Raw genomic sequence first — 18981 nt, forward strand, 5'->3', positions numbered from 1 at the left:
TCAAATAGCGTTAAAGTTATTTGCAAAACAAAAAAATTGCTCTTCCTATGAGTAAACTCTGTCCTAAATAGAATTAGACAGTGGTGACCGCCACTGTGTAAAAACACACACACACAAATATGTATATATTTTTACTGAAAAACCAAAGGTTACAGGAACTTTATAGGTAGGAAATGGAATTTAAAAAAACTTAGAAATTCATTAAAAAACAAAGGTTACAAGGATGGTATAGTTAGGCTTAGATTTTACACGCACAAAACCATAGAAATTCAGCAGTTCTAGTTACTTGAGCTAACTATAACGTACCCCCTGCAATGCCCTGCTTATGTCCTCACATATTACATCACTCATGACATGGTCAGTGACATCGCTGATGACATCATCCACAGAAGCATTCACACACCCACACAACCTCACATACACCCACTCAGACACCAATACAACTCACATACCCACTAACTCATCCACAGAGCCGCTCACACACACACACACACACACACACACACACTGACTCACACAGCCACTCATTTGCCCACACACCTAATCACACATTTGAAAAATATTACACCATTCTCAATAACACTGCGAATCTTACATTCACGTATAAAATCAGTGAGATAAGAGTAGTATTCTTAGACAAAGAGATCAATATAGATGAAAACATGGTTCAAAAACCTTACATCGAAAGATAACCATGACTAACTCAGTGCTACATGCTGATAATTTCCACCAACACAGTTTAAAATAGAGCAACCAAAATGGGGAATTCCTCGGTATAATAAGAGATTGTGCTCAGGAAAAAGAACTGGAAAGGCACGGTACAGAAAACAAAAAACATTTTCTAACTAGAAAATAGCCGAGACATGTAATCAACATAGGATTGGTCAAGATTAAAATAATGAACAGATCACAAATCTTGAAAGGAAGAAAGAAAGAAACTTATCTGATCAGTCTGATAACATTCTCTGCAGAAGCTAATCAGGTACTTCACGTACAGAGAAAACAATGGGGTCCACTCAAATTAGACCCAACAATCACCAATATCGTTGGCAATCACCCAAACATCACGTTCAGGAGAGCAAAAAACGTTAAAAACAAACTAGTGCACAGTCAAATAAATCAACTAGCACAAACTAGATGACACGCCTAGGATTCTGGAAATGCAAACAATGCAAAGCCTGTAGAATGGGAATCAATACACAAGACTTCACCACAAGCAAAGAAACAAATATTGAAAATCAAGCAAAATATTACATCCTAAAGCAAATACGTAATTTACGTAATAGAATGTCAGTGTGGATTGAAATTTATTGGGAGCACAATTTGCGAACTTTGTAAGCGAATCCTGGAACATGTGAGAGCCACAAGTAACAAAGATAGAAGTAACGCAAGTGGCCAAACATATGGAGCAGTATCATCAAATTGACTGGTACCAATTGAAGTTTTATGCAATAGACCAAATCAAGAAATGTTATATATGGAATTACTGTGATTTGCAAAAACAACCCATCAGAGACCTGTGGAAGGCCACCAACCAGCATTGAAGATGGACATAATGCTGTAAAACCCAGCAAAATCAGCATAATTTCGAGATAATTCTGAGTAAATGTACTTGTAGGAAATTATGATCTGCGATCAGACAGATAAAAGTTAAAGTGCCCGAAGGTATGACATATGGTTAAAAACAACCTGATGACTATATCCTTGAACCAACCTGTAATGTTAAAAATAGGGCACATTCATGACCTTGAAATAGTGAAATGTTAACTAGCAAAGCCATTGGATGTTTCTCTGCCACCACAAGAACCAGCATCCATAGCTGGGGCTAATCCGCAAAAGGACTGCCATGCCCTGCATTTGAATAATTATGCACCAAAACCAAAGGTGGTAAACCTCAATGAATACAAATGAATTGTGGATGGACATAAGAGTGAAATATTGTGGTTTAAAACCGAATAAAGTTCAAGAAATATAATTGTTTTATGATCAGTTGACATGGCACAAAAAAATGCTGCATATTTTTAATTGCGGGTGCATTCGCCACACTTTATCTGTAAGGTCACACACTATTTTGTACTTTATCACCTCATTTATTTGACTTATTAATTTGTTTCATCACACAGTGCACCATGAGCACAGTAAAAAGAAAACGACAGCTCCCATTTATAGGAAGGAGTCAAGAAATAGAAAAATATGTAAAATGGATATAAACATAAAAAGACGACTGTGATATTCAACCCGTGAGCATGGTCCGGGGGGGACCGAAAATCATCAGGGGCATTTTCCATGCTATTTCCACCATCAAATTGCCCATATATGAAATTCTGATCCAAATTTGAGAGTGCTGCTCAATTTGTGTACTGGTAACAGTAACATTACAGCGTACAGTAAATACCTCATGCTCTACTGCAAATGGAACCCCTTCAGTTAAAAGGGCGAAGGCCTCTAGCCACGTGGTACACAGGGTATTAACAACATTTTCCTTTGCATGAATCTATGCTGTGTTCAAATCACTCACCTGTTGATGGACCAGCTGCATGTACCTCAGCAGAATAGCTGTCAGGACCCGTCGATGGCCGCAAAGCATCTTTACAAATAAAGCTGGCCAGAGACCCTGACTGTGGAGCCAAAAAGAGAAATTAAGTTAAGGATCAGTAAATACATTGAGCTATAGTGCTATAATGTTAAATTGCTGTGAAGATTACAAGGATATGTTCTTGTATCATGCACAGGTGAATATCAAGGGCACTGAGAAGTATCTGCAGCAAAGACATGCAGTAAACATTATACATCAGTATGTCAGAATAAGTCTGTAGTTACCAAAAACCGACCTTTCAAATAAATGCATAACCTGCTGGTCCATGCGGATACACATTCAAGCAGACTCACAACCGATCTGTCTTTTATACTGCACCAAATGTTTTTCATTTAACATGCTTCCATTTTATCATGCTTCCATATTTACTTCTGCAAATGCCTCTTGGGTTAAAGATAAGATGTAAGCAAGTGTTACATATGTATGGTTCACTAAAATAAATAAATAAATATATATATTTAGCAAGGTAGACGGAGCTACCGAAACGCGTTGGTTAAATCTGTGCTGTGATAGAAAATAAAATTGCGGCTCATTTCACGTCTTTTCCGCGGAACAAACGTTGTTGAAAAAAAAAAAAAATATATATATATATATATATATATATATATATATATATATAATATATATATATATATATATATATATATATATATATTCCCAATCCTGACTTAGGCTTCAGAAGAACAGGCACCGACTCCGTGGGTCAAATCAAAGGTTTTTATTCACCAATACATACGATCAGACGCGTTTCGGCGGACAAGTCCGCCTTGTTCACTTCATCATATATATATATCACTCCAAACTCGCCTTCACTTCTCTCTGCCACACGAACAGACGAGAGTGGACCCACTAATTTAGTGCAGGTATTCTTTATTCAGCCAATGCCGCCATTACGCGTTTCGGACGATCCCGTCCTTGATCCCGTGACTGCTGCCGCTGGTCCTAAACTCTACTGGAGAATTACAAAGTGGAGACTCCAAGTACCAGAAGCATTATGCTTACACGCCCATGAGGCGGGACTTACCTTCCTGCTCCAATTCACGCTGCAAGCCGCCCGTTCATAGAAGCCATCCCCTGTGAACAAGGACTAATGGGTGCCAGAAACGCGTAAGGGAGTATGATGGCAGATTGGCGGTGTACACGGAGGTTATGGAACGAGGCTTCCTGGCAAAAATAAAGATTGTTGCACAAACGTTTGAGGTTATCCAAGTGTGGGTGCTTTCATTTGGAATAAATATATATATGTATATGTATCCAGTGGTGGTCACGTCTGTAGGGCCACCCTCCTCAACCCATAAAGGGTTCCTTAAACCCCCATCACCCGGGCTGGCTATATTTAAGGGGTGGGCATGCTGTCCCCTCTCTGAGCTGTTTCGACCCGGGTCCCACCCCTGGGGTACAATGCATCGATGAAGGGGAGGTGGGTGTATGGCCCCCTCCCTGAGCCGTTTTCTGCCCCGGGTACCTCATTCCCAAGGTCCAATGAATTTACTAAGGGGAGCGGATGCTGCTCGGCCTCCCTCCAGAGCCTTAAAAAAGCCCTGGTAACCCCATCCACAGGGTAGCCAGTCTGATTAAATGAGAGGTGGGCAGCCCGGTCCCCCTTCCTGAGCCTTTAATGGGCCCGGGAACCCGATCATCTGGGGATGGTTCACTTACTGTGCACCAGGGAGTACAGCCCCGGGACACACTAATTTCCCTGCCAGCACTACTGGAAACGGGTTTGCTCCAATCTGGCTGGAGAATTTTCAAATCTCCAGCCAAACAGAAGCAAATACTAATTCTCCTCCCAGCAAGCAGGAGCTTTAAAAATGCACCTGCCAGCAAGCTGGGAGCAGACTTGTGTTCTGTTTACGTGCCCTCACTGACGTGGGCAGGGAAACAGAACACTTACTGCACCCACCTAGAGGGAGCAGCATAAATATCCAGGCGGGTAGAATACAGGGAGACGGCTAGCACCGCAGGGATCCTGGGGCTCTTTTCGCAACCTCCAACGTTGTGTTTGGTGGGTAAGGCTCGAGGAGGGGAGCCTCACTCCACTCCCCTTTTTAATTGGCTTTGGCCCCTTAGGATGGGGTCCTTGAACCCTAATAAGGCTAGATAGGAAGGCCAGGGAGCCCCCTTCAGTTTCAAAAGACTGCAACCACCGCCATTACCTTGGTCAACACACGAGGGGCAAAGTAAGGCCAAAAGGTAGCCCGGTGAACTGAGAGTGCTTGTGGCCAACTTGAACTGCAGGATGTGGATCCTGCAAGTCGAACGCTATCAACCAGTCTTCCTGGTCTAGGGTAGACAAGTACTGCACTAACATGGGCATCTTGAATTTCTCCTTTTTGAGGAAGCGATTGAAGGTCCAGAACAGGCTGTATACTTTTGTTCTTTTTTGTAAAGCTGTAGACCTTTGTTCTTTTTCGTAAGAAATTAGCGGGAGTTATTCGGCGAATATACTACCTGCAGATAACCCATGGTTACCCCCTACTACTGAAGCCCTTACCAAACGTACGTTACTTAGCATTGAATTCCAGACTGTCCATGCACCACAGCAGAACTTATTACAACCGGAGATGCTCCTTATATGGACAGATTCCTTCTAAATAGGGGGCGTGGATCTCTGATTGGGGCAATCTCAGATGCTGCATCGGTGCCAGCAGATTCCCCCCTCTCTGGGCACTTGCTGTAATGTCACCGGATGGAACCCATTTGGTTTCACGCCTGTACCATCTTTCATTATCTCTTCTCTCCATGATTGGCACCAAGGCGCGGACTGCCTGGGAACGAGACCTTGATATGTCAATAACAGACAATATATGGCATTATTGCTGTGCGCAAACATGTTATATTTCCAATAACCATCGGCACAAACTATTGCATTTTAACCCTTTGTAATTCCGCCGCGGCGCTGGGGGGAGGGAGGGCTGCGCGGCGCCGCCATGCTCGTGACGGAACCACTCCGTCACGAGCCACGGACGCGCTGTGCTTGTGACGGAGTGGTTCCGTCACGGCCCCGCCCGCTCATTAAAACTGCCGCGCGGGCGTGGAATTCCTGCGGAATTCCTGCAGCGTGGGCGGGGTGGCCGCGCCGTGACGGAACCACTCCGTCACCAGCACAGCGCGTCCGTGGCTCCTGACGGAGTGGTTCCGTCACGAGCACGGAAGGGGTTAAATACATAGACTGTGCTTATATAACCCCCAAATCACTGTCCAAAATCGATCCGAGCACCTCTCGTACGTGTGCTCGATGCTCAGCTCCAGATCCTGTTTTTTCACATCTGGCATGGCACTGCGCACCAGTTCAGCATACTGGAGAGAGATTTTTTACCATTTATCTCTTATGGTGGAACAAACTATACAACATGCACCAGTGGCAGCTCTGTGTGGATACGTCCAACCTTTAAAAAAGATCATTAGAAGGTTCACAGCAATAGCTCTGCTCATTGCAAAGCGCCAGATCTCTTTACATTGGAGCAGAACACAAACAACGACTGTTAGGGCCCGGCTTCGTGACATGGTACATTGCGACAAAATGAGGGACATATAGGCTACCCTGCTTCCACCGACTTCACGCCCACGAGGCATCTGGCAACCTTTGAAAAATTATTTATCGATAGACCCTCTGGACGTAGACTAAAACGCTCTAGTAGGTATGGATAGCTGGAATATGAGTTCTGAAGATACTAACACGCAGTGGCTTATTAGTGGATATTGAGAAATGTATCACATGGACAGTTCTTGATGCAATGTGCACTATGTGCAACCAGCTGTATTTAATGTGATCCATTTTACGAGTCATCGTCATTTTTGTTTAACACTCCTGTACCCTGTTTTATTGCTGGAATTTAGTTTTTTGTTAAATATTGAATGGCTTCAATCGATTTGAGATGTTAAATATGGTCAAGCACTATCAATGTGTTTGTTAACTGATGATCTCAATAAAGAAGAAAAAAAAGTAGCAGGAGTAACAGCCACTGCCTACTTAAAATTGGAAAGTTTTCTGTAGCTCTCTTAGCCAGGAGAGCTTTAATTCCTCTTGGTGTAATGACAGATGATCCTCCACCAGCGGTTCTCGAGTTGGCAGTTAAGGAGGAGGAAAAGAAAGAAAGGGAAGAGAATAGACATCCTGCATGATCTGCCAGACTCATTGGTCCGATGTTATGGACCTCCAGCGCAGGAGATGATGTTGAATACTCCCTTCAATTGAGTGGCCTGGTCTTGCAGAATCAAACGAGTAACGCTAGGAGGCTGCAGCTGCCATGGGCTGGGTGGTATTTGGCTTCTGGCTTACATTCCCACGAGGTCAGACTGTACGCGTCCACATCCTCACACAACTTGGGGAGTCTGTGCAGGACGGTGGCTGGGATAAGGCTAACGATGTTGATAACTCCTATTGCCACGAAAAGTAGACTGGCCACAATGTGTAATTGAAAGGCCCCCAGATCTGGCCATAGTACGAGATTACTTGCAGCCTGGATATCACCCATGAAGTCAGATGTTCTCAACCGAGAATGGCACCGTAAGGCCATCGTCGACAAAACTGCTCTACCCAGCGAGTCAGTCGTATGCAAGCCACACCTAATGGTGAACTTTGCTGCATATCTCCCATTTTTCACCTCCTGGGAGAGCATGGGATGGGCATCTTCCGGGACCTGTGGCAGCCCTTACGCAACTGTATACCATTAGGTGTGCGAGAAACGGCTCAATAAGCATGTGGTGTTCACCCACTGCAGTGCAATGCTGGTGGAGAAAACCTCTTCTCCCCAAGTGTGTCTAGACTCTTGCATTCCCAATCCGGAGGAGCAGAAGGGAACATGCCTTGGGATGTTAAAGCTTGAACAACAAAACTCTTAGCGGTAAGGTGTTGGCTGAAGAAACTTGGATCACACTTTGCAGGGCGATGGCATTGTGTTAATGTCCTGTTCACAGGAGCCCCTGTCCTAGGCTTGAACCACGTGCCTAGAAGGACATCTGTCTGTGCTACAATAAAGGGCAAAAAGGGGTTCTGATAAGGAAGCCCCTGGTTGAAGCAGTTTGGTCAAGAGATTAGTCTTGACCAGCACCAAGGGTAACTGTAGGTTTAGGACCTCCGCTGCCCTCCTTACCACACCCCCTCCTCCATAGCCACACTAGGCGGAGACAGCATACCAGTATCTGGAGATGTGTCCAGTCCACTGGCCACTCCAAGCTCGTCATGCCAGTTCCAATTCCCCAGGGTCGATTCTCCCATGCCTAAAACCTCTTCTAAATGAACAGGCAATAATTGTTGGTTTTGCCAATGTGGGCTGCAATTTAAACTTCAAAATATCAAAAATTGCCCATTCTCAGCATCCTATTTCTAAGATATGAGTTTTAAGTGAAGGCAAAAGCCTGGCTGTGATTTGTTTTAGAAAAATGTGCTCTAATCTAGCCTCCAAAGAATCTGAAGGGTTTACCACCCATTTTAGGATTTCTAAATTTCGGCAGCACATACATTCGAGACTACGCAGAAAGAGTCAAACCTTTCTACAACTTAATCAGACCAGATTTTACTGCAAACAAGTGGACTCAACAACATACAGATATTTTACGTTCAGTTCAGGCTGACATGATAGCTTTAAAACACTTGCAGACACGAGCAAACTTCAGTAACATGGTAATACGGGTCGGCCCCGGGTTATCAGGGTACACTTACAACACGTTCAATGAAGGTGGGACAGTTCCTTTAGCATAAAAATCTCATTTGTACACAAATGCTGAAAATCAATTTGCAGCAACAGAAAAATTTTTGACGACAGCACAGACTGCTGTATTGAGAGAAAGAGCACTGGCACAGGGAAAACACAGCATTTGGGCTCCATCAGTGGCATCGATCCAACTCAGAGTCGTCTGGTATCAGAATGGGGCTGGCGCTGGAAGCATCAACTCGGGGCCGGTGCCGGGGAAGTTTGCGTTAGCATAAGCAGCGCAGACCTGGAATCGGATCCTTGAGACCACACCAGCGCCGAGGCTGGAGCCGCCAGCGTGGAACCTGGTGGGGCCTCTCCTGACCACGCAAGGCCCAAATGCGTACCAGAGGTCCGCCTGCTCAAATAAGCACCGTATAGAATTATTTCACCTGAGCGGGGGTCGCTCCGGCTCCCGGAAATGGGGGGAGGCGCAGAGTCTAACCCAGCAATGATTCAGTTGACTCGTGCCTAGAGCATTGATGCTCCTTAACTTTTCACCGGACGACAGACGAGGCAAAGTCGAAGTCCATTTGGACTTCTTCTTATGCCTCTTCCCTAAGTGTCTTGAGGATCTAGAGTGAGACGAAGAGGACTTTGGGCTCCTGGAGTTGACCTGGGACCTTGTTTTCTTTGAACGGGACCTCAGAGGAGTAGCAGCTGGATGTCAACTACAGAGACACAAGGAGCTTCATGGATCGCTCCTACAAGGCCTTCGTTGCCATGGACCAACAGTCCAAGCACGTTGCGAGTCATGATCGCACTCAAGACACCACAAATGGACCAGATGGGGTCGGTTACCAACATGGCACGGTGACAGGAGCCACATGCCTTGAAACCTACTCATCTAGAGGATGTCTCTTGACACACAAAAAAACTCTCCCAACCAAATGTAAAAAAAAAATCTGCCAAAAAGAGACCAGAGCTAACTGGTGCGGAAAGAAAATGACTGATGCCGCACAACTGGGTGGCACCTATACAGGTGACTGCGAAGTCACAATGGAGCCAGATGGAGCCACCCCACGGCGCACGGGGTTACTGTTCAAGCAAAACGTTTCTGGATCTAGTCTGAAGCCTGGGAAATTCAGAGGTAAGGAATCTGCAGCTAGAAGTCTCTATCAGATAGTGTCTTACAGAACAAGGAACAAGCTAAAAGTGAAACTGGCAATGCGTCAAATTACCTAAAATGGCCCCCTTATACAGTAATGTTAATTGATGACCTGGAAGTAGTTTGATGTAATAAAAGGACATGAATTCCTGCCATTCTGCTTTGGATAAAAGGGATAGAAGAACTTGGATTCACCAGTAAGAAAACAAATCTGAAACCCTAGATTGGATTTCCTAGTCAAACAAACATGAGGGAAAGACAAGGACTGATGAATATGTAGGTAGGTAGTTTCAGTGGACCAGGCAGGCGTGACTAAAGTCTGTGGCTTCAGCAGAGCAGGCATCCAGCTTGTAAATTGCTGTGCATTAGTGGCATTGGTAAGTCGGTGCCTGGTCTGTAACTGCACTGCTGGCACAGAAATATGCAGTGCAGCTAAGTCCAAAACACATAAGGCCTCATTATGATTGCGGATAATCCTCATACTCCGGGCCGGCGGAAGCCACCGCCGGCCCGGAGTATGCGGATTATCCGCCACAGTGACATAGAAGACCCACCGCCAGATCAGGATGGCGGCGGGAGTGCGGTTGGACCAGCGGCGGACGGCAGGTCCGTCCGCCGCTGATCCGCGGTGTGAGGAGGGCAATTTGGTGACAGTGTCTGCAAGACACCGTCAGCCAAATTAGGAATTGCACAAACACATGCTTTTCCGCCGTGGAAAAGCATGTGGACTTTGGCTTTTGGGGGCCCGTTGCGGGCCCCCAGGGTGTCGGGGGGTGGGGGGTGCACATGGGGGGTACCTATGGTACCCCCCAACATTTACATGCTCAAAGCGGCAGGCACCGCGCGGTGCCTGCCGCTTTGTGCATGTAAATGTAACACATGCAGTTTTAACATTGCGGCGGGTGCTGCTTCAAGCAGCACCCGCCGCAATGTTAAAACATACAGGATGTGACCGCCAGGGTGGCGGTCACATCCTAATTTGCACGGAGGGACCGCCGCTGCCCCTGCGGACGGTCCCTCCACCTCTGGGGTGGCGGACGGACGCAAGTCCGTCCGCCATCCTAATCGGCCCCATAGTGTTTAACAATTTCAGTGGGGGGGAGACAAAAGCTAATAATTTTTTCAATTCAAAAGAAAAGATAATGTTAGTGGAATATTCCACAATTAGTTTGTAGTTGTGTAACTGGCTTGATTAAATGAAAATAGCAGCCTTTTCGGAGGGTTTCAGTGTTGGTTTTAATTATAATGATTATTGTTAGACCTGGCATCTTTGGCGTGGTTTTCCCCTATCTTTTTGCCTCTACCTCCTGTATTTTTGATGCTGTGCTGGCTTTCGTTTTTGCTGGTTTAGATGCTTTGGACACTCTACCACTGCTGATCAGTGCCAGAGTGTAAGTGCTCCCTATGTAAAGTGTTATTCATGATTGGATATACATATTTGGCATATTTGTATCACCATGAAGTCCCTAGTAAAGTGCACTGGGTGTGCCAGGGCTGGTGATGACAAATGCTACTAATGGGCCTGCAGCACTGATTGTGCCACCCACAGGAGTAGCCCTAAAATGATGTCTCAGGCCTGACACTACAGTGCCTGTGTGCAGTTTAGAAACTGCCATGTTCTCCTGGTCAGTGTCACCACTGACCAGGCCTAACCCTTCCATTTTTGTGCTCATCAGTCACCCCTATGGAAGGCCCAAGGTACCCCCCTGGGCAGGGTGCAGTGTATGTAAAAGGTAGAGCATGTACTAGTGCAGGTAACATGCTCTGATAGTGAATGGCAGCAATTTTCGTTTTCACTATTGTAAGGCTATCTTGCTCCATAGATTAACATGGAGGATGCTGGCTACAGTGGTTAACAGCATTTCTTCTCATAGGAACAAGATAGGACATAAGTATCTAGTATCCCTGAACTCAGAATTTATTAACACATCTTTTAGGAAAGGTTGTTTTTAAATCCTGTGTTTTAGAACAGCACTTTTAGAAAGTTGCTGTTCTCTAGTCTGACCCTTCTGTGTGCCTTGGTCTTTTTGTGGATTGACTGTCTGGTTTGAGAGTGACAGGGGCTGGGGATTCCCCAGGAGGCTGGCTGAGTCAGCTCTAGGCTCAATGACTGCATTTGCAACTGGAGTGGTGGGAGGAGTTAGCACCTGGGCCTGAATAGGGCTGTGCCTGCCTTCCACAATGCTGGCTCCACCTCCTCCTGGGCGGCTGACGACCCTGCCCCTCACTCTGAAAGGAAAGAAGAAGCCAGCAAAACAAAGCACTCAGGAGACACCCAGAACTGGTTCAGACCGGGCTCAGGGCCCACATGCACAAAGAGAACAAAGACTTTTAGGGGTATAAGTAAAGGACCCCTGACAACAGAAAATTAGATCATCCTGGAATCAAGAAGGAACCTCTGTCAAGGAGAAAGCTGAAACTGAAGAAGGAAGACTGTCCTGCTGTTGCTCTGCTGGGCTGACCTGCTGTTGCTTTGCTGCCAAGGAGAGGGGAAGGACTTTGCTAGTGTGCTGTGTCCCCTGTCTTGAAGGAATCTCCAAGGGCCTGAGAAGAGCTGGCTCCCTGTTCTAAAGTCCCAGGAACAAAAGGGCTTCACCCCCAGCTTCCCTGAACTCTGCTGAGAGAGTGCTGTCCTTCCTAGAGTGCTTGATCCAGTTGTGGGGTCTCTGGAAGTTGTACCTGTGCTGGGAAGCTTGAAACTAAGCTTGAGAGACTTTTGCAATTGAAAAGTGTCGCATCGCTCGCTTGCGGAGCGCATCCCCGACAGTGCGAGAAGTTTCCCGCCGCTAGGAAGGCCGAGATCGTCGCAGCGCCTGATGCCGCTGCCAGAGCCGTCGCATCCTTCGTTTGCGGGACGCACCAGATCGGTGCGGGAAAGTCGAACATCGCTGCGAGTGTCGTCGCAGAGCCTGTCATCGCTGGGTGAGATCGCCGCCCCGCTTGCTTGCGGACCGCATCACGTCGCTGCGAGCATCGTCGCAGAGCCATCGCATCGAGGAGCTGCGAGAGAGAGGATCACCGCTGGACCGCGCATCGTCGCCCCGGAGATCGTCGCAGCCCCTACGAGATCGTCGCATCGTGCCTTTGCGAGAACAAACTTCCTACAGAACCTACGCACCGGAATCCATACAAGTGGCCTTCCTCCCAACACAGACCGGATTTGTCGCAACACGTCCACTGCTGCAGCGGGGTTGTCGCATCACCTCCCCAGGGTCTCAGGAGCAACGCGCCGCTTGCTTTCCACCGCACCAGCTTCTGCTTTTGGAACTTTGTTGCAACTAAAAGGTACTGTGAGTAAACGTGACGCAACTGTGAACTTTTCACGCATCTGTAGAGAATTCTATCGCAACGTAGAGAATTCTATCGCAAACCTTAAGAACTCTTTTTGAAACCATATTCTTGAACTGTGTATGTTGGATTTTTGTCGTTTTGGCCTTGTGTAGTTTAGATTAAATACCTTTATTTTTCTAAACTGTTGTGGAGTCAGTTTGTGGTGTTTTTATTGTGTTACTGTGAGTGTTGGTACAAATACTTTACACATTGCCTCTGGTTAGCCTAGACTACTCGTGCCAAGCTACCTAGAGGGTGAGCAGGGGTTATCTCAGAGGATTTCCTCCTTATCCTGACTAGAAGCAAGGGTCCCTATTTGGACAGTGGTACATATCCCTGCCAACTAGAGACCCCCAGTTCTAACATTGGTGGTCAGCGGTGCGGATTGAACTTGTATTTGTACTAGACCCACAGTAATCGGTGTACATCACTAGTGAGTGCAGACCACTACGCCACCACATACTACTGGTTTTTGATTTTTGATTCTATTTTTGAGTAACTCTTCTAAAAACATCATGTCTTTGAATGGGAAGGCACCCAGTAAGGAAGCAGAATTAGAGTTTTGCATTGAGGATATGTATTCTTACAAAGTTACACAGCTTCAGCAATTCTGCATCCAGTTTGAGTGCCCCATAAAGAGCAGCTACAGGAAGGAGGAGCTGCAAAAAGTCTTGAAGGCCCATTGGGAGGCACAAGAGGGAAATGATGATGTGGATGCAGGGAATGCTTTTCAAGTCACAGATCTGCCAGTGGGCAGAGTAGGTGCAGGAGCTGGCAGCAACCATTCCAGCAGGGGCCTCACCCAGAAGAGTTACAAGAAAATCAGAGAGTGGGAGAATATGACTTGGAAGTCATGAAAATGAAAATGAAGCCATTAGAAGTAGAAAAGGCAGCGGAGGAGAGCAACAATGCCCGTGCCTTAGAAGAGAAGAAATTGCTTTTGGCTCATGAGTTGAGCATGAGAGAACTGGATCTTAAAGCCAAGGAGGTGGATGCCAGTTCAAATGGTGGCAGCGCACAGCCAGTGTAGGGGGGTAAAGTATATATTCCCAAAGACCTGGTACAGAATTACCATAGGAGTGAGGATATTTATGCCTGGTTCACTTCGTATGAAATTGCATTGAAATGAATGGTGTGCCTGATCAGCATTGGGGGGCGGGCCTGTGGAAACATTTTGAGGCTTCTGGGAGGAGTGCTCTAGAGCCCTTAGAGATGGCAGGTGCCATGACATACCCCAATATGAAGGAGGCCTTATGTCTCAGGTATGGCCTTACCCCAGAGCAGTATAGACTGCAGTTTAGAAACTCCAAGAAGAGAGTCTGAGACTTGGATGGAATGTGTGAATCAGTACTCACGTGCACTGGAAGGTTGGATGAAGGGCAGTAAAGTCACTGATTTTAAGGGTTTGTTGCATTTAATCAGTTGGGAGCACTTGAGTAGACTCTGTGTTCCAGAGCTGCGCCAGCATCTTTTAGACAGCAAGCTGACAAACCCCATTGAGCTTGCTAAGGAGGCGGACCGCTGGACCAGTACCAGGGTCCTCAGAGGAATTGTGGGTACCACAGCCAAAGGTGGGCAGGGTCCCCAGCAGAAGAGTGGGGGGGACAAGGGTAACCAAAAGGAGTTCTCACAAGGGCCCCAAAATAGTTCCCAGGGAAAGGAATCCCAACCCACCAAACCTACACAGCCATGGCCCCCTAAGGGCAGGCGGGACATTAGAGACAGAAGAGATAACCAAGGTCCCCCTACCTGCTATCACTGCAATGAGGTGGGCCACATTGCTCCAAAATGTCCCAAGAAGAAGCTAGCACCCACTGGTGCTCCCGCCCCAGCGTTAGCTAGTGTAGCTTTGGGAGGGGATTTGGTTTCTAGTGACTGGGGGGAGCTAGCAGTTACGACCCTTGTCTCTCTAGGAGAACAAGAGATGGTCCAGAAAACCTTACTGCCCTCTAACACTAAGAAGTATGGGCAGAAGGTGACCATCAATGGGAAGGAGGTTGAGGCTCTGAGAGACACAGGAGCCAGCGTGACATCCGTGAGGTGTCAGTGGGTGTCTGAAGAGCAAATCATCCCTGATGTACTCCGCCCTGTAGTGGCAGCTGACAGCTCAGTGCGCCTCTGCAAGCTGGTGCGTGTTCCCTTTGAATGGGGGGAGTCTCTGGTCTTTTGGAAGTAGTTGTCAGTGATGCCTTGCCTGTAGACTGTCTGTTAGGTAACGACCTGGAGAGTTCTCCATAGAAGGATGTAGAACACAGAACTCATTTGGAGATGTTGGGTTTGCCTGCGTGGATCTGTGTGACCACGCTTGCTATGGCAGCCAGTAGGGGTGATTCAGCAGAACTGGAGCCTGAAAAAGTGGCCCAGAGACCTGCCAGGAGAGGAAGAGGCAAGGGGCGCGGGAAACCCGCACCAGCAGTTCCCACGGTCCAGGAAGGAGCAGAACCTGAGGGGGATGCCCTGGAACCTATGGGGGAACAGGTGGCCAAACTGGGAGACCTACCTGAGCTGACCCATTGGCAGCAAGAAGGTGGTCCCTCCAGGGAGGAGTCTGCCAGGCGCAGAAGGAATGCCCTTCCCTCGATGGTTTGCGGCAACAGGCTGTAGATCAGGCAGCAGGTGGAGCAGCCAGAGATCACTTTATCTACTGGAAAGATGACCTACTATATAGCGAGCCTAAGTTTGCTGAGCCCGGTGCAGCCCGTGTGCTGGTGGTACCCGAGCGCTTCAGGAGCTTCCTAATGGGTCTGGCTCATGACGTGCCTCTTGCAGGACATCTGGGGCAAGACAAGACCCTGAACCGGCTTGTCACCCACTTCCACTGGCCCCAGATGAGGAAGCACGTTGGTTCCTTTTGCAGATCTTGCCAAACCTGTCAAGCCAGTGGCAAGACTGGAATGAAGTTGAAGGCACCCCTTCAACCCTTCCCAGTAGTGAGCACCCCTTTCGAGCGGGTGGGCATAGACATAGTAGGGCCCCTGGACACCAAGACAGCCTTAGGCAACAGGTTCATCCTGGTCTTGGTGGACCATGCCACCCGGTACCCGGAAGCAGTCCCTCTCAGGACAATCACAGCACCCGTGGTGGGCCGTGCATTGATGGGGATCTTTTCCCGTGTGGGGTTCCCCAGAGAGGTGGTCTCCGACCGGGGTACCAACTTCATCTCTAAGTACATGAAGTCTCTGGGGGAGGAGTGTGGGGTAACTTATAAGTTCACCACTCCTTACCACCCTCAAGGAAATGGGTTGGTTGAAAGGTTTAAACGGACCCTAAAAGGTATGATTATGGGCCTAGCGGAGCCCATGAGACGGAAGTGGGACGTCTTGTTACCATGCCTGTTGTTTGCCTACAGGGAAGTGCCTCAGAAGTCCTTAGGGTTCAGTCCCTTTGAACACCTGTATGGTCACCCTGTTAGAGGACCTCTCTCACTGGTGAAGGAGGGTTGGGAAAAGTCCTGTGGGAAAACCCCACAGGATGTGTTCCGCTATGTGCTGGCCATCCGCAACCAGACACAACGCTTCAGGAAGCTCGCTCAGGCGAACCTGGAAGCAAGCCAGGAAGAAATGAAAAGATGGTACGACCAGAATACCACTCTGGTCGAATTTCAACCTGGGCAGAAAGTGTGGGTGATGGCGTGTCAAGTACCCCACAAGACTCACCTGGGCTTGTGAGGTGATCCCGCAGAGACGACAGTAGCCACCGCCCCTGGCCCCAACAAAACCCCGCGGGGAATAACGCCCGACAAGGATGAGGTGGAACCAGGGATGGGGGCCAAAGGAAGTGGCTTTGGTGGTAGGGACGTGGGATGGGTCTTGGCACAGCTGAGGGAACAAGGAACACCAGATTAGAGCTAGGGATTACGCTCGTGCTGTCAACCACCCCACAAGATACATGCAGACAGGAGCCCCTGTTTCTGACACTCACCACCAGGGTCGTTCGGGTTGTCTTCTAGAACAGGCCAATGCTGTGTCGTCTAGGAGCCTCACGTCCGTGGAAAAGGATATGAAGAAGGAGGCGCTTCTGCGCTTGGACCACCAAGGAACCAAAAGGAACTTGAAGGAAAGCGCTTCTGCGCTGCACAGCAGGTACTGACAAGAACTCCAGGGTAAGCGCTGTAGCGCGGCCCAAATGTACAATGCTCCCACGCAACCTGCGTGTAGGAGCCAAGCTGGAGCCCACCTGCGCCACTGCCAAGCAAGGTCCGAAGTATAAGGAAGCGCTCCTGCGCCTTGGGCAAAACAACAGAAAAACAAAATGTGGAAGTACGCCTGCACTATGAAGAGAAACCCGCAATAGCGCTCCTGCGCTACTGCAAACAAAGGAACTGAGGCTTGTAAATAGCAGCGTGCCAGAAGCAGCTGCTTCAGGACACGTATCAGCAGCGCTCCCGCGCGGCTGACAGGAACAGGAACAAGCAGTCACGTAACGCGTGAGGAATGGCAGCGTTACCGTGACCTAAAGAACCCTCGTCGTCAGCTGGGCTCAAGCGCGTCTGTCCGGAGGAATCAGAAGCACCGATCCGGCGGCCACACGCACTTTTAAACGTGTGGCCCGGAAGTGCAAGATGCGGGGAGGACTAGAACGGGACTCTCCTCCGGCCGGAAGTGAGTATCCCAATGTCTGTGGTGAGGACTAGAACGGGACTCTACCTCCGGCCGGAAGTGAGTATCCCGCTCTCTGCATGCATCCTGCGGCGCCCGGGACTGCGGAAAGCCGCCACACGACAGTACCCCCCCCCTCAAAACAGAACCCCCGGGGAGTCAGAGAAGGGAAGCAGGGCGGGGGCTCAGAGGGTGGCTCAGATGGAAAGCACGGACCAGAACAGGGGCATGACGTACATGGGATCGGGGTTCCCAGGACCGTTCCTCAGGACCGTAACCCTTCCAGTCTATGAGGTAGAACAACCGCCCCTTGGTACGACGGGAACCCAGAATGGCCCTGACCTCGTATTCCACATGGTCCTCCACCACCACCGGAGAAGGAGGAGAGGGGACGGAGCAGCCGGGATGGACCGCACGCAAAAGAGAGACATGGAAAGCCGGGTGCATCTTCATGTGGGCCGGGAGCGACAGTCTCATGGCCACTGGATTGATCACCTTCTCAATGTCGAAAGGACCCACAAACCGAGGCAGCAGCTTCTTGGGACCATGCACGTTGAGATGACGGATGGAGAGCCACACCTTGTCGCCGGTGCGGTACTCTGGTTCCGGCTGCCTGTGAGCGTCAGCGTGTGACTTGTAGGTGTCCTTTGCTTTGGCTAGCTCGAATCTGGCCAGTTGCCAGAGTTGACACAGAGTCTTGTGATAAGCCCGAACCGTGGGTAATGGACTCTCCGCTGGAACTTCCCACGCCGAGGTGCGTGGGTGTTTCCCTTGAAGACAGAAAAAGGGGGACATCCCTATGGCGGAGTGTTTGCTGTTGTTGTAGGCGTACTCAGCCATCCATAGTACATCAGACCATTCCCTCTCGACAGAGAGCAACAAACAGCGCAGGTATTGTTCCATGGTGTGGTTGGTTCGTTCCGCCTGCCCGTCTGTCTGGGGATGGTAGGCAGAAGATAGACGGAATTCCATCTCCATGAGTTTGCACACTGCCTTCCAGAATCGGGAAACGAACTGCGACCCCCGGTCCGTTATCACCACCTCAGGGACACCATGGAGGCGAACCACGTTGTGTACGAACACCAATGCCAGTTCCGCCGCCGTGGGTATTTTGGGCAGAGGTACGAAATGAGCCATCTTGGTGAGGTGGTCCACCACGGTCAGTACTGTGGTATGGCCGGTTTTGGTCAGCGGTAGCTCCACCACGAAATCCATAGATATAGTGTGCCATGGGAAGGGCGGCACCGGGATGGGACGGAGTTGGCCCACTGGGGGCTCTGATCTGTTCTTGCCTAGCAGGCATATGGTACAACGGGAGACATGGTTTCTTGTGTCGTTTTCTATAGTCGGCCACCAGAACTGTCGTTGTATCAGGTCAAGCGTTTTGTGGTATCCCGGATGGCCAGCGATGGCATGGTCATGACACATCCGGATCGCTTGTTGTTGACAGGGTTCCCTTGGCAGGTACAGCCTGTTTCCTTTGACTAGGAATCCGTTTTCTCGTACCACGCCTTTGTGTTCCTGCACTAGAGCGGCTGGATCAATTCCGTCCGTGTCTTTTCGTAACTGGGTCATGAAGTCCGTGGAGGCCACTACTCCCTGAAAGTGGTCATCCGAGATGACGGGAACTGGTTCCGTGTCGTCGGTGGCGTC

The 18981-nt window shown here is 48.7% G+C and overlaps 1 protein-coding gene across 1 annotated transcript in view; it reads right to left on the minus strand.

The window, feature by feature from the left end:
* The window catches only part of FANCA (FA complementation group A), a 674778-nt gene that overhangs the window by 366726 nt on the left and 289071 nt on the right, over positions 1-18981 (minus strand). The window contains exon 25 of the mRNA XM_078671408.1: positions 2519-2618. Coding sequence (XP_078527534.1) covers positions 2519-2618 — 100 coding nt within the window. The remainder of the gene's footprint in view (positions 1-2518; positions 2619-18981) is intronic.

Source organism: Lissotriton helveticus, chromosome 12 (assembly GCF_964261635.1).
Source record: "Lissotriton helveticus chromosome 12, aLisHel1.1, whole genome shotgun sequence".
Lineage (NCBI taxonomy): Eukaryota > Metazoa > Chordata > Amphibia > Caudata > Salamandridae > Lissotriton > Lissotriton helveticus.